At 37.3% G+C, this 27,409-nt stretch overlaps 1 protein-coding gene across 4 annotated transcripts in view; it reads left to right on the forward strand.

Annotated features, from left to right (window-relative positions):
* SNX29 (sorting nexin 29) overlaps positions 1–27,409 on the forward strand; it is a 636,216-nt gene that overhangs the window by 51,059 nt on the left and 557,748 nt on the right. For 2 of the 4 annotated variants that reach the window (XM_027839088.1, XM_027839089.1), the window contains 6 exons: positions 13,482–13,662; positions 16,521–16,591; positions 17,466–17,714; positions 19,341–19,719; positions 22,849–22,967; positions 27,306–27,381. In XM_027839088.1, coding sequence (XP_027694889.1) covers positions 13,482–13,662; positions 16,521–16,591; positions 17,466–17,714; positions 19,341–19,719; positions 22,849–22,967; positions 27,306–27,381 — 1,075 coding nt within the window. The other 2 variants (XM_027839091.1, XM_027839090.1) reach the window with 2 other exon arrangements.

Consider the following 27,409-nt stretch of genomic DNA (forward strand, 5'->3'; position numbering starts at 1 on the left):
GATTATTTCATTTCCAATTAATTTTTAATCTTTCTTTCCATTGTCCATTATTTTTTTTCATGTTGTGAAAAACTAAGTGTATTTCCCTTAATCCTATCCCACCCCCCCTTTATTCTATTCTCTCTTTTGACCCTGTCCTTCCTTAGAAGTGTTTGCTTCTGATTACCCTCTCCCCCAATCTGCCCTCCACTCTATCATCTTTCTGCTGTCTTGTCCCCTCCTCTCCCCGTTTTCCTGTAGGGTAAGATGGATTTCCACACACAATTGAGTGTGTATGTTACTCCCTCCTTACACCAAATAACATGAGGATGAGATTCCCTCATTCTCTCTCACAATCCCCTATTTCCCCTCCACTGTAAAAGCCTTTTCTTGTCTGTTTTATGTGAGATAATTTACCCCATTCTACCTCTTCCTTTCTCCTTCTCCCAGTATAATCCTCTGTCACCCCTTAATTTTATTCTCCAGATATCACCCCTTCATCTTCAACTCACCCTGTGCCCTCTATCTATCTATCTATCTGTCTGTCTGTGTCTGTCTATCTATCTATCCATCCATATGTACATACATATAATTTTTTCCCTCCAACCTCTCTAATACTGACAAAAGACTCATAAATTACAAATATCATCTTTCCATGCAGGAATGTAAACAGTTCAACCTTAATGAGTCTTTTATGATTTCTCTTTCCTGTTTACCTCTTCATGTTTCACTTGAGTCTTGTATTCTAAAGTCAAGTTTTCTATTCAGCTCTGGTCTTTTCATCAGGAATGCTTGAAAATCCTCTATTTCACTGAATGTCCATTTTTTCCCCTGCATGATTATACTCAGTTTTGCTGGGTAGGTGATTCTTGGTTAGCTGTTGTCCATTATTGAATGTAATTTTTATTGCATTATGATCTGAAAAGGATGCATTTACTATTTCTGCTTTTCTGCATTTGGTTGTGAGGTTTTTATGTCCTAATAGATGGTCAGTTTTTGTGTAAGTGCCATGTATTGCTGAGAAAAGAGGTATTACCCTTTCTATTCCCATTCATTTTTCTCCAGAGATCTATCATATCTAACTTTTCCAGAATTTTATTCACCTCCTTGACTTCTTTCTTGGGGTTTTTTTTTTTTTTGGTTATATTTATCTAGTTCTGAGAGGGGAAAGTTGAGTTCCCCCACTAGTATAGTTTTATTATCTATTTCCTCTTGTAACTCATTCAACTTCTTCAAAAATTTAGATGCTATACCATTTGGTGCACATATGTTTATTTTTTTTATCCCCGGGAGTGAATATTCTTTTTTAATTCTTATTAAAAATTTATTTTATTTTCAATTCGTGGAACAAAACAAGCATTTCCATAACACAGTACAATAAAAAAGATGGTTGCATATGAAACTTCAAATCTACCATGTACAACTTGCTATTCCCTCCAAATATATAACAAAGGTATCATGTAAATTTCTTTTATTTTCTTTTTTGTTCTTCCCTCCCTCCCCTGCCCTAGACATGGCTACCATTAGACATAATAGGTATGTATATGTAAAATTATTCTACACATACTTTTATTTATCAGCTCTTTCTCTGGATGCCTTCCCCCTTCTATTATCTCTGTCACTTTTTTTTCCTTACAGGGTAAGATAGATTTCTATATTAATTGAGTGTATATGCTATTCCCTCTTTGAGCCAATTTTGATGAGGGTAAGGTTTAAGGTTTGCCTGCCCTCCTTCCTCCTCCCACCTATCTTCCCCTCCATTATAATAGCTTTTTCCTGCCTCTTTTATGGGGAATAATTTACCCCATTCAATTTCCCACCCCCTTCTTCCTGTGCAATTTTCTTTCTTACCCCTTCATTTTGTTTTTTGGGTTATCATCCTATCAGAGTCACCTTATATCTACACTCAGTCTACACATACTCCTTCTAATTACTCTTATAGTAATAAAGTTGTTAAGAGTTACAAATATTATCTTACCATGTAGAAATATAAACAGTTTAACCTTATTGAATTTCTTATATTTTCTCTTTCTTGTTTCTCTTTTACCTTTTTATGTTTCCCCTGAGTCTTGTATTTGGGGGTCAAGTTTTTTATTCAGCTCTGATGTTTTAATTAGAAATGCTTGAAAGTCCTCTATTTCATTGAGCATCCATTTTTACCCCTCTGAAAGATTATATTCAATTTTGCTGGTTAGGTGATTCTTGGTTGTGATCCTAACTACTTTGTCTTCCGATATATCATATTCCAAGCCCTTTGATTCTTTACTGTGAAAGCTGCCATATCCTGTGTAATCCTAACTGTAGCTCCATGATACTTGAATTGTTTCTTTTTGGTTGCTTGTAATACTTTCTCCTTGATCTGTGAGCTCTGGAATTTGGCTATGATGTTCCTGGGAGTTTTCATTTTGGGACCTCTTTCAGGTGGTGATCATGGATTCTTTCTTTTTCTATTTTACCCTCTGGTTCTAATATATCAGGGCAGTTTTCTTTGATGATTTCTTGAAAGATGTCCAGGCTTTTTTTTTTTTTTTGATCATGTCTTTTAGTTAGTCCATTAATTGTTATATTATCTCTCCTGGATCTATTTTCAAGGTCACTTGTTTTTCCAATGAGAAATTTCACATATTCTTCTATTTATTTTTACTTTTTTGGTTTTGTTTTATCGTATCTTGATATCTTATAGAATAATTAGTTTCCACTTGTTCAATTCTAATTTTTAAGGAATTATTTTCTTCAGTGAGCTTTTGTACTTTCTTTTCCATTTGGCCAATTCTGTTATTTTTTTCTTTTTTTCTTTTTTTTTTTTTTTTTGGTGATGCAATTAGGGTTAAGTGACTTGCCCAGAGTCATACAGCTAGTAAGTGTAAGTGTTATGTGTCTGAGGCCGGATTTGAACTCAGGTCCTCCAGACTCCAGGGCTGGTGCTCTATCCACTGTGCCACCTAGCTGCCCCTGCCAGTACTATTCTTTAGGGAGTTATTTTCCTCAAATTTTTGAATATCTTTTCCCATGCTATTGATTCTTTTTTCATGACTCTATTGCATTACTATCATTTCTTTTTCCCAATTTTCCTTCTGCTTCTCTAATTTACCTTTTAAAATCCTTTTTAAGCTCTTCCAGGAATTCTTTTTGGGCCTGAGAACAAATTACATTTTTCTTTGAGGCTTCACTTGTAGCCATTTTGACACTATTATCATCATCTAAGTTAATGACTTGATCCTTCCTATCACCATAGTAAAATCAAGCTTTTTTTTTTTTTTTTTTCCAAATATTTTCCTGCCTTTTTTTTTTTACTTGGTGTTTTTATGTGAGAGCTGGGTTTTGGTCCTGTACTATCCTAAGCTTTCTATCCTGGGGCTCTGGGTCTTACTGCTAGCTTTCACTGGGCTTCAGGGCATAGCTGCTTGCTTCCTCTGGAGGCTAGACTGCCCTTCTGGCTTGTACTGGGGGGGGGGCCCTCCCTGTTAGCCTCCTCTGTGCTGGGGTGTAGCTATTGGCCTTCTGCAGGAGTGGGGCCTTGGCTGGGTTGTTAAGGTTACAGTCTTTCTGATGGCTGGCCCTGGAGGAGGGATCTTGTTGTTGATCTGCCCCAGAGGTGGGGCCCTACTGCTGGCTTGCTATGGAAACAGGGTCTCTCTTCTGGTAGGCCCTAGGACTGAGGTTTTGCTGTTGGCCAGCCCCAGGGGGGCTTCACTACTGGTCAGCAGTGGGGTTAAGACCTTGCTGGTGGCTTGTGCTGGGGGTGAGATTACTGGGGTGGGGCCCTGGTGTGTTGCATAGACTGCTTACTTGCCTAAGGGGCTGCTGGTTTGCAGGTAGGCAAAGCCTTCCTGGTAGATTGCTGCAGGCTTGGGGCCTTGCTGCAGACCCCGTGCTGTGAGGCTGGCTTCTGCTGCTGCTGTTGGATCTCGTTCACCTCCCACCCCAGTGAGGCAGACCTTTCCTGCCGTGCTGGTAAACTGCTTCCCTGCTCCTAGATCAAGGCTGAGGCAGTTTTCTAGTTGTTTGGAGGGGAGCTTGGGAGGGCTTCAGAGGGTTCCTTCCTCACTCCACCTGCCATTGTGACACAGGAAGTTGGTTTACAATATGAATAGGTTTGCCCTGGTAAATTCTCATTGATGAAGCATGCCTTCTGTTTCTTTCACCAGGAGTTGGGTTCAGTTGCTGAAATAGGGTGGGCCCTGAACTTGTACTGATTATTAAAATAAGAATTGAGTATTGAAAGAGCATATACAAGATGAGTAGAGGATACTCCATAAGCCATTATGAGGAGGGCAGAAGTTGGAACATAGTGATTCTTTACACAAGATATTTCTCTGTATCAGGATCACTGCATCATGGTAGGTCCAAAATGTTTCAGTGAGTTAGAATTGGATGCTTAAGTACTCAGTGGAGACTGGGTTGAAAAAAACAAAGCCTTTTCAGTTCTTCTGGAAGAAGAAGAACAAGAGATGATTTGAGAAAATCAAAAACAATGCTAGAGTGGATTATAATGTTAGCAACTCCTGGGAATGGAATAGTCTTTAATTTCACATTGTTTATGGTTATTCATTATTAGCCACAATTCAAAACATTGACATAATTTTCAAAGGTTATAATAACATTAATTATTAATGAACAGTAATTAGTAATATTAAGAACATATAAAGGAAATGATTTCTGTCCATGCTGAAATTTATTTCAAGTACCATAGTTTAGGACCACATTCAGGTAGGTTTTTAAAAATCTAGGAATTCCAGACTATACATAGTGTGGATTAATAGTTTTAGAGGGTGTGGACTCTTGTTCAACAACTACAAGTATCAAAAGAGCATGTTTCTCACATACTGTCTTCTGAAAGTCAGTGTGGTGATGTGGAAAACGTCAGAACTAGAATCAGGAGACTTACCTTCTAGTCCTAGCTCTTCCTCTCAGCTGTGTGCCCTGGGGCAAATTAGTTATCCCCTCGAGCCTCTACTTTTCTCTTTTGTTAAATGGAAATAATACATTCTTGTGAAGATTAGATAAGATGTTCCTACTATGTTCAAGGTGCTATGCTAGGCAGTGGGGATTTGAAGACAAAGACAAAACAGTCTGCTCTCCAGGGGCTTAGGTTATATACTGGGAGTTACAACATGTATACAGATAAGCATATACAAGATAATTTAAGGAGGGAGAGATTACTAATAACTCAGGGTGTCAAGAGGGGAGGGAGAGAAGAGGGAGCATGGATGGCTTCATAAGAAGTAGCTCCTGAGTTGAGCTTTGAAGGAAACCCAGAATTCTGAGAGCTAAAAGTGAAGAAGGAATACATTCCTGGCATAGGAGATAGTTGCGCAAGGTCACAGAGGTGGAATGCTGACTGCAGGCTACAGTCAGTAGGCCAGTTTGATCAGAATGTAGACATCATGAAGGAGAATAATATGCAGTAAGTCTAGAAAAGTAGGTCAATTGGAGCCATGTTTTTGAGGGTAAACTTTTATAAATAGTTTACATTTTCATTGTTATAAAAAATTAAAAAAAAATCCCTCAATTATCAAGCATTTTTTTCCTCTCCCACCTTCCAGTTCTTTCAAGTTTTCCTGAAACCATTTTTCTTTATTTCTTACAGGACAATAATGTTCCATTACATTCATATACCGTAATTTGTTCAGCCATTTCCCTATTGATGGGCATTCACTTAATTTTCTTTTCTTTGCTGCCACAAAAAGAGCTACCATAAATATTTTTGTACATAGAGGACTTTTTTACATTTGCTTTTAGACTTTAGATCAATAAACTGTAAATTTGACATTTGCCGAGTATCTCTATTTTGGTATCCATTTTTGATATTTAGCTTCTTTGGTATGTTTAACTTCCTCTCTGTTCCTCAGGTCTCATTTTAAAAGGATGTCAGATGTGGTTTATATAGCATACTTGATTTGATGGGATTGTCAAACACAAGAATAGATATAAACATTGACACATTCAGATTAATTAGCAGGAATGACAGGAAAAAAACCTGGGTAAAATATTGTTTACCTTTCAGGGGAAAAAAAGACTTTTTTTTTAAAAGAATAAAATGTTCTGGATTATCTGCTTACACTGGAAGAATATTCTACTGATCTTTTTTGATCAAAAGAGGAAGTCTGTTTCTTTTTTTTTTTCTTGTTCCCTGTTCCCTTAACAATTTCAGTTCTCTTTTAAAATTTCTGTTTTTAAAATACAAAAAAAAAATTCTTCTTGGGGAATAATCCTGAAAGGACGGCTATTGGGGGCTGTAAAGAAAATCTTTAGATGTGTAAAAGATGAATGCAGGTACAGATCCAGCACAAGTGTGAGATTGCTTAGGGCTTGATAATTCATCCAGGAGGTCTCTAGGCCATTTCCTTTGCTGTAAGAGTTTTGAACGTTTTAGACTTGTTGTCATTGTTAGCAGATGGTGAATTGGGGGCAATAAAGGGAAATGAAACTCAAGTGAGGTAATTTTTGCTAGTTCTTAAGAGATGGTGGTGGGGAAGATTTCAACTTTTTGTTAAAATGAGGCACAATGGGAGCCATTTATAAGATTGTCAAAGGAAGATTGAACCATATTTTGTTGGACTTTTTACTAATGCAGTTATAGAAAGTATAGTGTGGTTTTATGGTGGGATGGGAAGAATACTGGAGACATCGGTTCAATTCAGCAAACATTTAATTGCCGACACATGCAAGAGAATAGATTCTAATCTAGGCTCTGCTCCTACTAACTACATAAATTGCATTCCCACTCTAGATTTCAGTTTCTGGTCTTGTAAAATAAGGAGGTCAGACTGTATTATCTTAGTGATTGCTTGTATCTTTAAAATTCAGTGAATAAAAAAAAAATTAAGGGAATGAGTCTATATCTATTCCATCTACTAAAGGTCCCTATATTACAATGGAGTTCTAATATATTTCATATAAGTATAGATTTCATTTATACATGCCACCAGGGCCCTTCCATCAGAATTTTATAGTTCTGTGTATAGACCTATTAGCATTTCAAATTACTGTGGATTCACTTGTTTGATAAATATTTAATGAAAAGCAAAATGGTGTAGTGGAAAGAGCCCTTGCTTGGAGGCAGGAAACTTAGGTTCTAGGCCTAGTAATACTGCCTGCCATTTGCAAATTATTTAAACTCTTTGAACATGTTTTCACATCTTGTCCTCCCAAGTGGTAATAAAGTTTTCCACCTTGGTCCTGCTAGTAATGCCCCCCTATGCCATTTTGTCTGGTGCTTGTTTATGCCATGTTAAACTAATACATTCATCCAATGTTTATTAAATGCCTAGTTCATTCAAGTTACTGTACTAAGTGCTGGTGGAGCTGCTAAGTTGATGAGGTAAGGCAAGATCCCTGACTTTGTGAAACATACGAAAACTAATGAGGAGTAGGAAACAAACGGGTAACTTATAAAATCATGTGATAGAGTTGGAAAGGATTTTGAGATCATCTAGCCCACTCTTCTCATTTTACAGATGAGGAAAATGAGGTCTAAACAGGTGAAGTGACTTAGGTCACACAGGGAAGAAATAGCAACACCAGGATTCAGACTTGGGTCTTCAGACTCCAGATACAGTTCTCTTTCACTTACACCCTGTCTCTGTCCCTGTTCTAGAAAAACAACATGCCAGAGTAGCCTGAATGCCCTAGAAGACTAGAGTCCTAGGTGACCCTCAGAGTTCTCTCCTGGGCCCTCTTTTCTTTGTTTTCCATGCTACTTCACTTGATGATCTTATCAGATCCCATGGATTTAGTTACCATCTCTATGCTGATGATTCTCAGTTCTACCTATCCTTCCCCAACCTCTTTACTGAACTCCAATCTTGCATGTACAACTGCCTTTCAGACGTCAAAACCTGGATGTTTAGTAGACATTTTTAAAAAATATTTTATTTTTTCTAATTAAACATAAAAATTTTTAACAGTTTTTAAAAAAAAATTGAATCCCAAACTCTCTCTTCTCTTCCCTCCTCCCCTCTTCCTTAATTGAGAAGACAAATAATTTGATATAGGTTATACATGTACAGTCATACAGAACATTTCCATATTAGCCATGTTGCAAAAGAAAACACAGACCAAAAAAAAAAATCCAAGAAAAACAGAGAAAGTAAAAAAAAAAGTTTGCTTCAATCTGCATTCAGATTCCATCAGCTCTTTCTCTGGAGGTACATAGCATTTTTCATCATCAGTCCTTTGGAATTGTCTTGGATCATTGCATTGCTTAGAATATCTAAGGATTTACAGTTGATCGTCATACAATATCGCTGTTACTCTGTACACTGATTTCTTGGTTCTGCTCACTTCACTTTGCATCAGTTCATGTAAGTTTTTTTTCAGGCTTTTCTGAAAGCATCCTGCTTGTTGTTTCTTAGAGTACAATAGTATACCATCACAATCACATATCACAACTTGTCCAGTCATTCCCCAATTGATGGGCATAGCCTCAATTTCCAATTCTTTGCCACCACAAAAAGAACTGCTATAAATATTTTTGTACACATAGGTCCTCCCTGCTCCCCGCCCCCTTTTTTTGGATGTCTTTGGGATATAGACTTAGTATTGCTAGGTCAAAGAGTGTGCATGGTTTGATAGCCCTTTGGGCATAGTTACACATTGCTCTTCAGAATGGTTGGATCAGTTCACAATTCCACCAACCAGTAGACATCTTAAGCTCAACGTGCTCCAAACCGAACTCATTATCTTTCCTCCCAAAATCTTCCCCCTCCTTCCTTCCTCCTTATTACTGTAGAGGGCAAACCATCTTCCCAATCCCTCAGGTTCACGCTTAGGGGTCTTCCTGGACTTTTACCCCCTACATTCAATCTGTTGCCAAGGTCTGTCGATTTCACATTTGCAACATCTCTTGAATATGCCCTCTTCCCTCCTCGAATACTGCCACCACCCTGGTGCAGGTCTTTATCACCTCTCACCTGGACTATTGTAATAGTCGGCTGGTGAGTCCTCCATTCAGCCACTAAAGTGATTTTCGTAAAAGGAAAGTCTGATCATGTTACCTTCTTACTCAGTAAACTTTAGTGGCTCCCTATTGCCTCCAGGTGCAGATACAAAATGCTTAGCTGGGCATTCAAAGCCCTTCATAATCTAGCTGCCTCCATTCCAGTCTTCTTACACTTTACTCTCTAATATGTACTTTTCTATCCAGTGACACTGGCTCCTGCCTGTCTCACCAATAAGACACTCCATCTCTCAGCTCTGAGAATTTTCTCTGGCTATCCGCCATGCTTGGAATTGCTCTCCCTCATCATCTTTGCTTGTTGCCTCCCCTGGCTTCCTTTAAGTCCCAACTAAAACCCCACCTTCTACAGGAAGCCTTCCCCAACCCCTCTTGTTCCAGTGCCTTCTTTTTGTTAATTATATTCTGTTTATCCTGTATATAAACTTGCTTTGTATATATTTGTTTGCATGTTGTTTCACTAATTAGATTGCCAGCTGCTTGAGGACAGGGATTATCTTTTACCTTTTTTTTTTTTAATATCCCCAGGCTTAGCACATTGCCTGCCTTATGCCACTTAATAAATGTTTATTGATTGGTTGGTTTGTCAGTGAGACCTTGGTTTAAATCTTCCCTTTTATATTTATTAGTTGTGTGAACATGGACAAGTCACTTCATCTCTCTGGGCCTCAATTTCTTTACTTGTAGAATGGGGATAATGATACCCATTAGATGGAGAGAATCCTTGAAAGAAGGAGAATATCTTTCACCTTTCTTGTATCTCTAGGACTTTGAGTAGTGCATGGCACATATTTAATAGGAACTTAAATATGCTTATTAACTGATTTATATAGTGCATATTCCACAGGTTGTTAGGGAGAGAGTCTCAAGGGAGACAGTATATGTAAAATGCCTTTCAGACTTTAAAATACTATATACATCTTAGTTATAAATACTATTAATATTTTTAGACTATAAATTTCTTTAATACAACGACTGTGTATCTAATTTTTGTGTCTTGCCTGTCACTTAGCCATAGAGGTCTGTTCATAGTTGGCACTTAATGTGAGATAAGAAATATAGTAAACCAAAAATCAACTCTACTGGGGAGAGGACTCCCTCAGTCCTCTTGCTGGAAAAACTGGAAGGTAGTTTGGTGGAAGTTGGGTTTTAAACCAATATCTTATCCCATATTCCGCAATAGCCTCCAAATGATCATATTTTAAAAAATTAGAGAATGGAAAATTGAATCTTTAATATTTATGTGTGGGGGTGAACTAATGTTAGATATTTTTGTTTATTAAATAAAAAAGTTTCTGCATGAACAGAATCAATGCAGTTAGAGTAATTAGAAAAAAATTATAGATTGGGGAAAAATTCTTCCATCAAATAGCATTGATAAAGATCTAACATCCAGAATTTATAGGGAATTGAACACAAAAATATATTCTAAGCTGCCATTCACCATCCAGTAAGTGGTCCAAGTATATTAGTAAACCCACTTTTCAAAATAAGAAACACAAACTATTAACAACCAAATGAAAAAAAAAAGCTCCAAAGCATTAATGATAAGAGAAATAAAAATTAAAATAATTCTGAGGTGGTATCATGTCTGCCAAATTGCGAAAGGTGGCAAAAGGTGGAGTTAACGTGGGAAGTACATTTTTGGTGAAGCTGTGAATTAGCCCAATGGTTCTATAAAATAGTTTAAACTCCTATAAGGAAAGTTTTTAAACTGTTCATCCTTTTTGACTCAGTGATCCCAGTAGTAGAGAGATACTCCAAGGAGATGTGAATGAAATGTTTGATAATTGACAACAAATTTAAAATGATACTTTTTATACTAGCAAAAACTATAAACAAAACTAGTATTCATTGGGGAATAGCTGAACAAATTGTGATATATGACTATTATAGCATATCATTATGTTGTAAGGAATGACAAATTTGAAGAATTTAGAGAAATGTGGGAAGACTTGTATGAACTGATAGATAGTGAAAGCAGAATCAGGAAAACTAAATACACAATGAATACAGTAATATAAATGAAAATAACACTAAAAAAAAAAAACCAAACAAAAACAGAATTTTGTTCAAATGCAATGACCTGCATTGGTTCCAAAGGACTGATTTTGGAATATGATTCTGTTTCCGGAGAAGTAATGTTTTATAGATGCAGAATGTTACACACTCTGTTTTGTGGGGTTGCTGTATCAGATGGTTGATGACTTTTTGTTTTGAATGAAGAGGAAAATGTAGGGAAGAGTTTATTAGGAGGTGATTGTTGTGAAAAAAAAATGCCCATAAAACATTTTGAAAAGTCTGCTTGAAATTGGAGTAATCATTTACTAAGGGGGGGAATAAATTGAGTAAAAGACTAAGAATGAAATACAAATACATTAGAGGAAGACATTTCAAAGACATGTTGACAGAAGATACTACCCAGGGAACAGAAACTCCCAATAGTTAGGTCTAGAATGGAACTGGCAAGAGAAATTAATAAATGCATTTTCTTTGAATAGTGGCCTTGAACAGATGGGCCTAGGTGCCAGTGATAAGGCCTAGGGGTGCCCAGGAGATGAAAGTTAACAGCCATTCTCTGGGTATGAAGGAAAGCAAATGTCTAGATCAATGAATACAAGGATACTTAATTTGCATTTAGGAGTTTATGTTTCTTTTAATCCTTTTTCTAACTGGGGAATTAAGTTGCTAACAAGAAGAAAGGAATTCTCTCCTCTATTTTCTTAATAAAGAATTATATTAACGTGGGAAAAGAAAATGTCAGTAATTGTAAAATATACATGCTAATTTGAATGAAAGACAACTCTTTGGAAAGTTACCAGAAACTAAATGGATAGAAAGAAACAAGTTAATAGGTTGTAGTATAGAAAGATTTTTTTTTTTAATGTGGGAGAATACATATACAAGGATTGAGGACCTTTCCATGTTTGTTAATTTGAGAAATGTTTCTACTGTATATCTTGATCTCAGGTTTTGTTAAGGATATTGGTAAGGTTATTCAGCTGTGCTGTTTCTTCATGTTTTCCTTGATATAATACTAATTTTATATTGTGGCATATATATGAATTTATAATGCACATATACATTTTATATTTATTATATGTATTTTTTTCTTTGAATGGTAAATCAGAAAGGAACAACAGTTTTGTATTCCATATTTAAATAGGCTAAACTCTATATATTAATATCTACTAGAGTAAATAGTTACCTAAGTTTTGCAAAATCGAATCAAATAAATTGTCATATTGTAACCATGAAGTGAAACATAAAAGTGATTTGTTTTGACTAAGTCCAAACTATGTACAAGGCATTGTGCTATGGAGAATACAGAAGTTAAATGTGTGTCACATCATTTCTGCTCCCTAAATCTGGCATGGGGGTTGGACTTTTTTTCCTTTTTTACAATACCACATATTTTAAGGTACTATCCATGACCCCTCAGTGGAAGGTCTGCTTTGCCAATCTTTCTGTGCACTTCAGTCCATTGCATCTGGATTAGAATTTGATCATTGGCCTCATGAACTGCTGACAATGTAGTGTAGTGTTATAAACTTGTTCTCAGTGTATTTTCTCTGAGGCAGGAGGATCTGATTTACTCCGTTTTATGGGAATGGCAAGTGGTGGGGTTTTCTTTACTATGTAACTTTGGGAGGAGGGCACATTGGAGCTACTTCCTCTCCTCTCCACTGTCAACCAAACCACCTAACATCCTTGGCCCCCTTTTTTTCCCCTCCCTTCCCTCCCCTTCCCTCCCCTCTTCTTCTCTTCTCTTCTCTTCTCTTCTCTTCTCTTCTCTTCTCTTCTCTTCTCTTCTCTCTCTCTGTCTCTGTCTCTCTCTGTCTCTCTTTCTCTCTCTGTCTCTTTCTCTTCCTTGGAAGTTGGATTTCAGAGGTCCTGGTCATCAATAAGTCTTTGCCTACTTTTGGAATTAGTTCAACCTTTAAATGCAAGAGATAACAGTGTATACAATATCATAATTCCTAAATTAAATTTTGGATCCTGCATGAATTAAATGATGGGTGAACTGAACTTTGAATATACTGCATTAGATTTGTCAGTGGTAAAGGAATCCTCCCGGGATAATTCTTATCATCTCAAGCATCGCTGGTGACAAGCTATAGAAAAATTGTGTAGCAGTCAGCAGTTTCCTAAATTGAAGGGTGAGAACATGCTGGAAAATGTTTCACCTGCATTCAAGGTCAGTAGTAGGTGATTACAATTTCTAGACAGACTGGCTATGCTGGATAGAGTCATTTGATTTAGAGTGTGATGAATGGATAGATGGTTTATCAGGTGTATTTAAAAACAACTTTTTGGCTAAGTAGCCTGGGCATTATACATAACAAATTCCTTCTGACCAGTCCTCTCCTGCAAGAGAGGCATTCTGTGGAAAGAATGCCATTGTGTGTGACTGGACTGATTATACAGTTCATAAGTTAATATGTAACCGAAATGACCTAGGTCCCACAGGAGGATGAATGTACCTGACTGAGTGTTTCTAGGCATCATTAATGATGATGGTTCTGTCCTTTACCTTTTGCAGAGCCTGTATTTTGGTACTATGTGAAGGAAGTCCTGAATAAGCATGAACTACAGCGCTTCTACTCTCTGAGAAACATCAGCACTGATGTGGGAAGAGGGCGAGCTTGGCTGCGTTGTGCCCTCAACGAACACTCCTTGGAGCGCTACATCCACATGCTACTGGCTGACAAAATTAGATTGAGGTAACTGAGTGGCCAGTGGCCTGAAGCAGCCCTACAGACCCTGCATTCTCTGGGGGTGTCCTGAAGGCTTGGCTCTTGGACACAGCCCAGGGGCTTTTAGGTGGGGAGACCATTTTCTTCAGAAGTGAATGTGGCTTTTATTTCCTTGACAGTTTAATTTGAGCTATTTTGAAATGTCCTACTCTTAGAAACTAGAAGGGAAGAGACAGTTTTGTATACAGTCTCATGCCTTGCCTTTCCTTATAGATTGTATGTTTTATTAATATTCCTATTAACATTGCTAGCAATAGTAGCTGGCATTTTTCTTATGTTTTATCATTCAAAAGGACTTCATACACATTTTCTTTAATCCCTTTAACCTTCCAGTGCAGGAGGCTGTCTGACATTTTTATTCCACTTTTGCAGAGGTAGAAAGTGAGGTTCCTGAGAAGTTGAATTATCCAGGGTTATACAACAGAGTAAATTGTTAAGCCAGAGTTCAAATCCAGGCCTTTTGGTTACAAATCCACAGCTCTTTCCGTTATATATATATTTTTTATTTTAGAGGTTAAATATAAGAAAGAGTTAATAAATGGCTTGGATTTAAGATTGGTGAAGATCTATTAAGCTCCCATCTATTGCTCTCACGAGGAGGAATATACTAATCTTTCACTACCCCTTTGCGTTATCACAAATCGGCAGAGTTGTAGATCTAAATTCAATTTGATATATTGGAATAATTTCTTAAAATAATCACAATTAATTTTAAGTCAGGTTAAGGGATTTGGAATTTATTTCCTAGACAGTGAAATGTGACTGAAAGTTTTCAAGTTGATGGGGATAGGGAGGGGAGGAGTTGAATGATCAGAGCTATCCTTTAGGAAGATTAATCTGTATATATTTTATAGGAGAAATTGGAGCTAGGGAGCTAGGAAGCTCGTTAAGAGGTTGTAATACCTCTCATTGAGGGGTAACCAAGGCCCAAAGTGGATGGTAGCAGAATGGAAAGAAGGCAATGAAAGAATTTCGGAAGTAGAATCATATTATATCATCCCACAGTTTAAAAAAAAACACCAAACAACTTCATTGGCTCTGTATGGCATATCTAGAAATGTTCAAAGTTCTTGCCTGGCATTCAGGGCCCTCCAAAATCTGGTGCTACCCCATCTTTCCAGCTTCCTCTTAAGTTATTCTCTACTATGCACTCTACATTTTAGTCAAATTGGATATTCTTTATTCCCACCTTATCCTTTTTCACCTTTGTGGCTAGAATATTTTTCCTACTTAACCTGTTGAATACTGCCTGTCCTTTAAAGCTCAGCTCAGATTCTTCCTCTTCCTTGAAACTTTCCCTGAAGTCTTCTGTGACCTTGCCTTCCTCCACAGCCCAACAACAATCTTCTGTGGATCTGTCAGAACACTTTGTTTTGTATTTTTAGTACCCTTAGGTGGTGCAGTGGATAGGGTACTAGGCCTGGAGTCTGGAAGATTTACCTTCCAGAGTTCAGATCCAACCTCAGACATTAGCTGTGTGACCCTGGGAAAGTCACTTAACCCTGTTTGTATCAGTTTCCTCATCTGTAAAATGATCTGGAGAAGAAAATGGCAAATTACTCCAGTGTCTTTGCCAAGAAAACCCCAAATAGGGTAACAAAAAGTTGAACATGACTGAAATGACTGAACAACAGCAACAACAACAATATCCTTATTGTGAAATAGTGTGTAGTATCGTTATCTGTATTTGTATCTATCCTGGTACTTGACTGAAAGTTCCATGAGGGTAGAGACGTTGTCTTACCTAAGCTTTTTATGTCCCTTAGGGCTAAGTTAAATGAGCTGAACCAGTATAGCACTCATATGTCCTCCTGAGAGCTACACATGCCTCGTAGACTCTTTTAGTGGTTTTTTGGTACTCAGATTTTGCTCTGAAATATTGCATATGAATATGTATTATATTATGTATGTGTGAAATTTGCATACATACTCAGACATATATGGAGGGAGAAAAAGGGAGGGGTAGAGAGAGAGAGACAGAGAGACAGAGAGACAGAGAGAGAGAGACAGAGAGAGAGAGATGGAGATAGATAGAGAGAGGGAGAGAGAGAGCGCACCTCACATTGGTGTAGTGAAATTAGAGCTAGACTTGGAGTAAGGATGCCTATGGTTTCAGGTCTCACCTCTGACACTTACTGGCTTTGTGACTCTAGATAAATCCCTTCTCAGTGGCCCAGGCCACTCTCTATGATTATAAGACTGTAGATAATAAGTTGCAGAGGAAGTTCTTATCCGAATTGGTAGAGGGAGTTCCTTACTTGGCTGCCAACACTGATGAAATCACAGGTTGCCCTCTCTCTCTGCCCCTCTCCCTAGAACTGTTTATTAAAAGACTTAAAGAGCCTGTAGAGGTCTCTGGCAGCTTTCTCTATTTATTCCTCTTCAATTAGCAGAACCAGTAGGCACATTTGTAATTCTGCTGTGGTTTCTGGGTCTTAGTCTGTCTCAGAGGGAATTTTTGCGTGGTAGTTACCCTTATATCTGGGACTCAGTCTAAAACTCTATAAGTACTGTATTTACATATAATATCTATTTTAGTTCTTTATGGTTTGGCCTCCCAAGAGACCAGCCAGGAAGTCACAGGTTGCAGATTCTGTAATTATCCTTTGTTGAATTAATAGAACCTACCATCCATCAGATACCTCTATATGTACAATATCACTTTTAGCAAGAATTATAATACATAAGAACTTCTAAAATGAGTTTTCTAAGGTGTTCTTTTAATTCATTTAGTTGATTAATAGAATCAAATAGCCTTTTCTCAAAGTGCTTCCAAAACAGGCAGTCTACCATAGATTGTTTGGCATTTCTCTTTTGTTTGACAGCATTTTCTATGAAGACTGGGCGTTTGTGATGGATGAAGAACGGTCTAGCATGCTCCCTACCATGGCAGCTGGTAAGCCTTGGTCTTAAAGCCAGTAGTGGATAGATCCTGATTTAAAGGCTTTTCTACACTTGTAATTATTTGCATGAGAAAAGGTGGCAGTTAGCCTGAATGAAGTTGTAAAAATGAAGTTAATAGCTTCTTTTTAATTGGAAGGAATATTGAGAATATTCCCAGTTCTTCAGTGACCTAGAACACATTTGTTACTGACCTTCCTTCCTATAATGAAATACAACTCTTAGTTTGCTAAACAAGAATTCAGTAACGTAGCAAATAAATAATGTAGTAGATATAGCATGCTATCTCACTCTTTTTTTGTGGTTCAAATTAATTGTCATTTTGTCTTTTGAGAGCTCCTTTTTAAAAAACTCAGAAGTTAATGCAACTAAAATAAAGAAGAGAGATCCAAGTCCTTTAATTACTGTTTCTTTTCATAATACATTAAAAACTTTACACTTTCCACATATTATGGAGTCTAAGGCAGACCATTATATAAACTGAAAATTTTAGTGTTTGATCAGTATTTGCCTGCACACATAGGTCATATGGATGGAAATCATTTTAGCCTCAGTGTCTTCCTCTTCTTGCTTCTTATTTGCAGCTATTTTAACAGTATACTGGTGGAAGTAAGGCCTGAAGTGGGCTGGCTATAGCTGCTGAAAGCCAAGGTAGAGGGGATTCAGTTGCTTCTATGCTTAGGATATATTAATTCCACTTTAGGGGGAGATATTTAAAAAAATAACTTTTAAAGGTAAATGTATGTTCTATAATTATAATGCAGGTGGTAGCCTGGGTAGAAGTTCTTGCTTTTCTTTATTGTTATATTTAGAGATGTGTGCTTAGGAATGAATGCTACAGTTAGCAGTCCTTTTTTCTTCATCATCAGGTCTGAATTCTATACTCTTTGCGATCAATATCGACAACAAGGACCTGAATGGGCAGAGTAAGTACACTCCAACTGTCTCTGACCTCCTAAAGGAATCTACTCAAAATGTGACCTCCTTGCTGAAGGAATCCACCCAAGGTGTGAGCAGTCTTCTTCGAGAGATCACAGCATCTACTGCTGTCTCCATCCTAATCAAACCAGATCAGGAATCTGACCCTTTACCAGTTGTATCCAGGAATGTCAATGCTGGTAAGTATCTTGGTGAGGATGGGCATCAGAGACTAATATGAGGTTAGATAGAAGGATTTGAAGTAAAAATTGTCCTTCTTTGTAGTGAAAATCAAGGGCATAAATTATACTACGGTATTCTGGTAAAAAGCTGCTTTAGCCATTGGGTTTATTTTAGAATTATCATTTGGGAAATCATTGTATGTAAAAAGAATTCATGTGGAATGCATGGGCCAAGGCTCCCAATTTGTTGTAATTGTGCCATTCTCTTCTTGCTTATTTGATATTGTCTAGACTTTCTCCTAAAAGTGCTGTGATTAATATGTGTTTTACGTATACATACATGTTATTTAAAAATTATTGATACTTTATATTTTTACATCCATAATTTTCAGATATACCCATATCCCCTTCAATCTTTCCCTTCCCTGGATATTTTAATTACGCTTTGAGATTTTTTTTTCTTTGAAAATTTCATGGTCTTCCTTTAGGTTATTGGAGAGGGTGGCAATCTAGTATATCACATGATCAGGATCAGGAATTCAGGACCCTCATGTATTTAGAGTCCCTTATTCTTGGTGTTCTGTGGTTCTTAAAACTTAACTGTAGTCATATTGGAATTTCCAATTATATATGTACTTCATGACTTATGGACTAAATATGTGGTTTTTTTTGTCATGGGTTTATCTTTCTGATAGCTAAACCATTTCTGATGCTGGAAATATTTAACATTGACTTTTTTAAAAGGTAGTTTATTCCCCAGCCTTTCTGACCTGAGATTTGATGTTCAGGATTCTTTTAGCAAATAAGCCAGAACATAGAATTTTCTTTACTGGAGATTTTAAAAGAATCACGGACACACACACACCTTTCTGAATGATGTATGAAGCACAAAGCAATATGACTGATCTTTTAAATAAGCAGCCTAGAATTTATATATCCAATTGAGGTTTGCTCTGTAGTCCCTGCTCTATAGTCTGGGAGGTGCTGTACTTATTCCAAATATGTTGTTATTTCTTAAAACATTTGGGGAACAGTTCTTTAGGAATTGCCTTTAGAGACTTTGGCATATTTTGAAAAATGTCTTTAGGAGCAGTACATCTTTGCCTTTTGCCTTTTGGAATAGATCAAGCATCATTTGTAGCCAAATCTAGTGGATAAGGTGGGTGATAAAGCTGGTAAATCTGGTTTTTGGTAGAAGCAAGAGTAAGAGCATGCTATGATGATAATATAATGAACATTGATTTTTCTTACAAAGCTAGTAATCTAGCCCATAAGGTAACCTAAAAGGAGAAGTTCCCCAGATGTTTTGAGTAATGATAGTATTGTTTAGATAAGTATATAGTTTCTTAGGATGATTGTTTTGGAAGACAGTGTTCATTGGATGTATATATTCTGTTAAAGAATGCCTTATTATTTAATAACTATGCTACACGTTCATCCTTGTGGAGGTAAAAGGGTAGATTAAATAACCCTTTGAGGGACTTTTTGGTTCTGAATCATCTAGGTTTTTTAAAATTGTTTTTATATGTTTGTGTGCTTTTTTCCCAGAAGATTTAGGGAATTGTCACAAGCCATGGATAAGACATAGTAGTATTTCAGTTGTCCTGAAGACTTTTTCTTGTAATATATTTTTTCTTTTGACAGATGTAAAATGTAAAAAGGATAGGAAAAAGAAAAAGAAGGTAACTAATATAATTTCATTTGATGATGAGGAAGATGAGCAAAACTTTGGGGACATTTTTAAAAAGACAGGTGGAACAGGAGAAAGCTCAGAAGAGAATTCAGATCGATCATCAGTTAATATCATGTCCACTTTTGAAAGTCCCTTTGGACCAAATTCTAATGGAAGCCAGAGTAGCAACTCGTGGAAAATTGATTCTATGTCTTTTAATGGGGAATATGGATATCAGAAGCTGGATGTGAAGAGTATTGATGATGAAGATATTGATGAAAATGAAGATGAAGTTTATGGAAAACCAGTTGGGCAAAAAAGCATGGAAGATCACACGGAGGTTTCTGAGAAGTAAGTTTGATTTTATTTTTTTAAAGAAAGAAGTTCCATGTTGAGTAAGTACTTCAGAGTCAGTCTTCATTTGCTCTTTAAAACATTTGGTAAAGATAAGAATCTAAGCTGTTCCTTTTCTTTGAGTGCTACTCAGTTCATCTCAAGTATTTTGATTTGGAGGGCAGGAATTGTCTTTACACTTTCCTGAGAATTAAAAAGACTAAAGGAGCATATTCTGAGGTTACTGTTAAAAATTTAAGGGTGGATACTTTGACATTCTTGGGAAATGTGTCACTTTTTGTCTGCTGTCTTATTTGGGTCAGATTTCTTTAGAAGCAGATGTGATATAATGGAAAGAGAATTGACTTTGGGGTCAGGAGACTTCTGTTCATTTCCTGTTTTTGTCACTTACTAGCAGTATAATTGTGAACAAGTCATTTAATTGCTCTATGCCTCTGTTTCCTAATGAATAAAATGAGAAAAATGTCTTTCTTGCCTGTCTCACAGGGCCATTTTGATTATTAAATGATACGGTGGATGGAAAGCATTTTGTCATTAGTAAAGAACTCTAATTATTTTACTTATTTATTTGTATTTAATTTTTTATTTTTATTTATTTAGCTAATTAATATTATTTTTTATCTCTTAATTTGTTGTCACTCCTGGATAGGCAGGGGGAGGGTAGGTTTGTACCAAGGAAAGAGTGTCAACTAGTACATTTGGTATTTCTTTTCAATGTGTTTTGACATGAGGCTCTTTTGGTTTTTGTTTTTGTTTAATACCTTGTGTTTTGTACCACTAAACTGCTGCAAAATACTGAAGGCTTAGGAACCAGATGTAACTTTATTCGAGTCCTGGCGGGAGTAACCTAAACCTTTTTTTTCTTCCACATGATTAGTCTAATGCATTACATCATCACCATCACTACATAAGGATAATGTATATCATGCTTTTCACTGTGTAGACTAGAACAACATAGCCCATCATATCCCCAACACAGCAGGGCCCTGAAAGAGAGCACCTCCCTCGGCAAGAGATCGGGTTTCAATTCTTCAGGCTAGTACTTGCTAGCTGTGTGGCTCTTAACATTACTTACTGTCTCTGAGCCTTAGTTTTAACATTTGTCATATAGAGATGAAAATACCTGAACTACTTACTTACATCAAGCATGGCAGTTGGGATCAAACAAGATAATATTTGAGAAAGTGTTGTTTTTTTTTTTTTTACTATAAAGAGTTATACAAACATAAGTTACTATTATTATTATTGTTATCATGAATACCATTGTTATTTGAATGGATTATTTAATTGATATAATTGATGTCTCTTGTTAAAGAGACTCCTCACTCCTTACCAGTGGGTCTGCCCACTCTTCTTATAGTTTTCAAGAGTTATTTGGGGTCACTGAGAGTTAAGTGAATGCCTAGGTTTAAACAACTAGAAAGTACCAGATATGGAACTTGAAACTCTCTGGTTCCCAGCTGGTTTTTCTATCTGTTTATCCACATTGTCTCTCTTTTTACTATTAATAATAAAATATGAAAAGAATGGACTGAAAAAGCACATTACCACATGACTTTACATGTCACATAATAATCTTGGAATCCTAGATTTAGAGCTCGAAGGGACTCCTTTATTTTATAGATGAGGAAACAGAAGCCTGGGGAGATTTAGAGACTTGATGAAAGTTACGTGATATCAAGGGTGGGATTTGAACCTAGTCCCTCTGACTTCCAAGTCAGTGCTCTTTCTACTGCTGCATTGATGATTTCCTGTATTCCCCTTTTCCCACAATTTAAGGCTATATTTCTGTTTTATTTCAAAGTCCCTAATTTTTCCTGTAGTTCTTAATTTGACTGATTTGGGAACTAATGTTTCTATTCTATGGCCTAGAAAAATAACTTTATTTCTAGATTTGTACATAATATCATAATCAGATTTCCCCCCCTTGTCCCAGAAGTTCGTTTTTTGCTCCAGCATTATGCTAAGGAGAGAGACTGGAAGATTGAAGAGGGGGAGCCCTATGTCAAGCTGGCTGGCATTGTGACGTGTAGAAACACAAAACAAACAAGCCAGTGTGACCGTACATATCCTCAGAGGTGGCTGTGGTGCCAGTGGTCCTTCATCAGCTTGAATGAAATGTTATCTCTTTCTCCAGAGTGCCACAGGTGGACCATTTGACAAATCCTTCACAACTATCCTAGAAAAAGAGGAGGAGAAAAATGTAATAGTTCAGCAAACGTTATTTTTGGCTAGGTCCTCTGATAAGCCAACAGCCAAGTGAATGGTCCCATAATATGGACATGCTAGTCTAAATTTAGTGGTTTAGTTGCCACACTAGATGGGTGTTTGTAAAAGGATTATTAGTAGACAGACCAGATGAAGAAAACATCTTTGAATTTTAGACACCCTTTAGAGAAGTAGAAATGCTATTAAGGTTCATTTTAAAGACTTTAAAATACCTGTTTTGCTAAAGAAAAGCAAGCTGTTGGCCAATAATTCAGAATACAGGCACCGTCACCCCTTCCCAATTTATATGTAGATTACCAGGACATTGGAGAAGAATTTTTTTTTTCTTATTGCTTACTGTGCAGGCCTAGCCCATAAGTGGTAAGAGTCTACCTATAACACACTACAACAAAAGGCCCAAAGTTGGAAAATATTTCTTGACCAAGGACATTCATACTCCTTCAGGTTATTATTATTATTATTTTAATCTTTTGAGTTCAGATCCTGAGATTATGTTGACCAAAGAGAGTAATGACTACTCAGGTTATATATAAGTAATGTTCTATGTGGGGAGTTGGAGGATAGGCATGGAACAAGTCTAGTTTCTGTCATCAAAATGGAAAAATGATGCTGTCATTATTATTAGCATTTCTTAATTGCTCACTTACAAGATGTGCATTGATGAATACCACAGTGAGAAGTAAAAAAAATAAAAAACAGCCCTTGTTCTCTTGGCATTTATAATCTATTTATTCCATGTTGTTATTTTTTCCATTTGAAATTGTCACTGCATGTTACAGTGATTTGACATATCCTGACTACCTTTCTGAGAAGCTTGATAAATAGATGTGGTTATCATGCAAGCCCTCTGTGGAGTTAGGAGATCTGTTTTACATCTGCATTCTTTCACAATCCTAGGCCCCTGGATGGCAACACCTGCCTTTCACAGATGCACAGCTGGGCTCCCCTGCAGGTGCTTCATGGTGATTCTGATGTCCTTTTTCCTCTCAGTGGAGTGGGATCTTATGCCCCAGCAGGTGGGTTATTTCCTGTCTCTTTGTTATCTGTAAACGCTTTTGATTCTGAGTAGAGGCAGTCTGGTATCGCTGTGGAGAGCCAATTGGCCTTGAAGTCAGGAAGACTGCCTCTTGAACTCCCACCTCTGACTCATACAGGCTGTGTGTCCCTGGGCAAGTCTTTTGACATTTCAGTGACTACCCTGGGCAACTCTTGAAGCTGCAGCCTAGCTGCTGATTCAGACTGGTAGGGTGAGTTTTTTCTTTAGGAGTTCCCTATACCAGTAAAACCACAGGTCCAGCCCCCAAATCAGAAGTTTTGAGTCTGAGAGAGAATGTGATTTCCTAACATATGTCAGAGCCTTACAAAAGAAGGCCAGTGAACATCCTGAGGGCTAAAACTTGGTGCCATTATTGGGGTGCAGGTGGCCTTCTTTTTCCAATATGAAGCCTGTGAGTTTAGAGGATGGCAAACAGAGGTGATCCTGGGACTCCACCTGGGTGGTGGAGCTTTTAAGGTTACCTTAGCTTGAGTTAGATGTTAAGACAACTGAGTTTTTAATGTTAGCTCTGCAAGGAATTGTTGAACTTAGGCAACCTCAAATGTGTTTCATCTCCCATTACAAATAGTTCACCTGTGCCTCATAGCAAGGGGAGAAAATCAGTGAACTAATACAATAAAACTCAACCAATCAATCAACCAACAAGCATTTAGTAAGTTCAGGCCCTGGCAATACAAAGACGTTGAGTAAAACATCCCCCAGTCACAAGGAGTTTACATTCCAAGAAGAGACAAGTTTATATATAAGTCTATACAGAATAAATATAAAGAAAATGAATGGAAATAAATACAAAGTAAGTGAATGGTGATAGAGAAATAGAGAGTAGTCCAGCTTGAATAGTCTCATTATTGTTGTGCTTTCTCGTAGCTTTTCAATTCATTTGCTGTTTGTGAAGGATTTTACTTATTATCCTCTTGTTCTTTAGCTTGAGCATGGAACTATGGCACCTGCAGACCCAAGTACTCCCCCAGGGTCACTCAGGCTGTTAAAATAGAGATAAAAGCCTGGTTTCTTACTCCAACCTTATTTTGTTCTCTCTCGTTTCAAAAGGAAATCAATTGTACTTTCTGTGGACCCAGATTTAAGGAATTGTTTAAGATTCTATTGGTATTCTTAAAAATAAGAACAAAAACAAACAAAAAAACAAAACTAAGAAGGTAAATTATTGTGTATCTTTAAAGTATAACAAATCAACTAATCCTACATTTGCAATTAATTGAACTTTAAGGTTCAAATTATTAAATTAATTAGATTAAGGGGAAAAAAAACCTTCAACATAGATCTGTTTTGAATGTTGACCTACTTCTTCAGGGCTATGCAGAAATCCTTGATTTGGTGGTATGTTGCCTGGCTCTGGATTTTTCTGGTCATGGTCTCTAAGTGCTGATCACACTTGCTTTTTTAACTTTTTGAACGTTCCCTTTGTCAAGGTCACCAAGAACTGCTTAGATATGGATAATTTATTGTTTGCCTTGCTGCTAGTAGCTCAATGATTGCTCAGTCAGTCAGTCAACAAGCATTTATTAAATGTTTACTATGTTCCACGTGCTGGGTCAAGCACTTCGGGTACAAAGAAAGGCAAAACCAGTCCCTGTCCTCAGGGAACTTACATATAGCCAGATATATGCAAAATATATATGGAATAGATGGAAGATAATCTGAGAGTGGAAGCCACCAGCAGCTGTGAAAGGCCTCCTGCAGAAGGTGGGATTTGAAATGAATCCTGAAGGGAGTTAGGGAAATTAAGAGTCAGAGGGTAGGAAGGTGAGCGTTTGCAGGCATCAGGGCCAGTCAGTGAAAAAGCATGGATACAAGAGATGGTGTGTTGTATAGGAGAAGCATCAAGTTAGGCTAGTGTAGCTGGATCACAGAGTATGTGAAGGAGAATGAAGTGTTAAGGAGCCTGGAAAAGTAAGAAGGGGCCAAGTTGTGAAGGACTTTACATGCCAGAGGATTTTGTATTTGATCTTGGAGGTAATATAGGTAGGGTGATATGGTCAGACCTACGGTTTAGGAAAACTACTTTGGCAGCGCGGTGGAGTATGGATTGAAATCAGGTGAGGTTTGAGACAGGGAGACCAAGTAAGAAGCTACTTCAGGAAGGTCAGATGAGAGCTGATGGGGCTGGAACTTGTGTTGGTGGCTTTGTTCCTTATGAAGACTCTTCCATCTTTGTGGAGGTTAGATCAGAGAGGAGACAGTCTTTTGAGCAGAGCAGACAATTAGGTGTCTAATAGAGTAGTCAAGATTCATGATGACCTGCTAGATTGGCGACTATGTCAGAGGGAAGGGGATGGATGAAGGAGATGTTATAAAAGTAGAAAGAATCTATAAGTCCTGACAAATGATTAGATATAAGTGGTAAGGGAGAGGGAAGAGGCAAGGGTAACTCAGAGATGGAAGATGATAGTACCCTCAAGGAAAGGGGAAGTTTGGAGGAAGGGCAGGTTTAAAGGGGGAAGATAATTAATTTTTTGGACATGTTGAATTTGAGATTTCTTCATGACGACTTAATGGAGATATGCAGCAAGTAGTTGATGATGTGTGACTATGGGTCAGGAGGCTCGTTAGGACTAGCTATGTAGATTTTTCTAGTCATCTGTGAAGAGGTTATGAGATCTCCAAGAAAGCAAGTTTAGAGAGAGAGGATAAGAAGACCCAGGGCAGAGCCTTGAGAAAAGCTTTGGGGGATGAGAGTGGGGGTATGGAGAGGAGAAGAGAAATAAATGGGGATTCAACAAAGACTGAGAAGGAACATTTAGATAGGTAGAGGCAGAATCAGGAGAGCCATGTTTTAGAAGCCAAGGCAGTTGAGAGTGCCAGGAATAAGTGGTGGTTAACAGTATTAAAAGATGTAGAAAGATCAAGGAGGATGATGACTGAGAAAAGGTTATTGAATTCAGCAGTTAAGATATTGTTGGTAACTTTGGAAGGAGCAATTTCAGTCAGCTAGTGGAGTTGGAAGCCAAATAGATTAAGAAATGAGGTAAGGGAGGCTGGTTGTATATATAGATGTTTCTTTATGGAGTTTTGACAGTGAAAATTTTAAGAGAGAGTGGTAGGACAGTACTTCGAGGGGATGGCAGGGGCCAGTGAGAATTTTTAAAGTATAAGTACACCTGATCATGGCTGTAGGTTTTAAGGAAATTGACAGAGAGACAAGAGATAGAAGACACATATAAAGAGTAAGAGAGAAATAATGAATGGAACAAATAATGAGATTGTCTTCATACTCCTTAACAGCTACCTTTATTTTCCAGTTGTTTTTTCATTGAACTATTATTTAGATATTTTGGATACCACTGTGAGATCTATTAGTTGTAGTACCAGTGAAAGTTGTGGCATATGGTCTATGCAATAAACATGCAGAGGCTGATTTATTCAAAGGTAATTTTTCTTGGAATGATACCTTAGCAGCCGCAAATCTATTTATGAAAATCACTCATGTTCTTTCACTGCTGTATCTAGAATTTATTTATGGCAGCAATTTCTGTGAATGCCTCCTAAAAATGCAAATGAATTTGGGGTCACTTTCTTTAAGACAAAGATGAACGAACAAACAAAAAAAAAACCCCAAAGCCTTTGTTGCTTTAATGGAACTTTATGTATAGACCAGGTACTGTTAAATGAGTTAGACTGTACTGCCCTCTGGTGTTGATTTTACATTCTTGCAAATGGGAACCTAGTTCCAGTGTGGTGTGGCTTGATATCAGCAGGCCATATTTGCTGGTTGCTGAAGGTTGGGTGGATTACAATCTATGATGACTACACAGTCCTCACAGTTGACCCTAAATGACTTCTTACTCCTAATGAGGATACAGGTAGTCTCTAGGTGGGAACGATTCACATTTCAGGGTTAGAGATGAGTTTTGCCACTTCCTTTAATGGACAAGATCAAATCTAAGATTATGGATTTTTTTTCTAACCTGGACCTGTGAAATCACTGATCTAGGGAAGTTCCAGTGAGGGAACTCCCGCCAATGTAGATTTCCAACTGTAGTGTAATTTATAGTTTTAGAGAATTGTCTAGGGCACCAAGAGTTTAAATGACCTGCTTAGGGTCACACAGTCCATGTGTGTCAGAGGTGTAACTTGATTCAGGTCTTCCTCCCCGAGGCGAGCTTATTTTTCATCATGTCAGGATGCTTTATGGCTATAAAAATGAAAATGGGCAGCAAATAAAATGCAGTGTGTAAATGAAGCAAGAAATAAAGCTGTTTCAGTAAATGAGCAGATGATTATTTTGCTTCCATGCACTGTTTGAGTTTTCTCATCCTGATTGATTTATATTCTACAGATGCCAACTTAAATAACCTGGAGAATGGCAGTGGACCCCAGAGCAGCATTCTTACTGGGCCTGAACTTCAATACAGGTTCATATAAAAATTACCTTTCTTTGGG

Source organism: Vombatus ursinus, unplaced genomic scaffold, assembly GCF_900497805.2.
Source record: "Vombatus ursinus unplaced genomic scaffold, bare-nosed wombat genome assembly UNPS02014832.1, whole genome shotgun sequence".
Taxonomy (NCBI): domain Eukaryota; kingdom Metazoa; phylum Chordata; class Mammalia; order Diprotodontia; family Vombatidae; genus Vombatus; species Vombatus ursinus.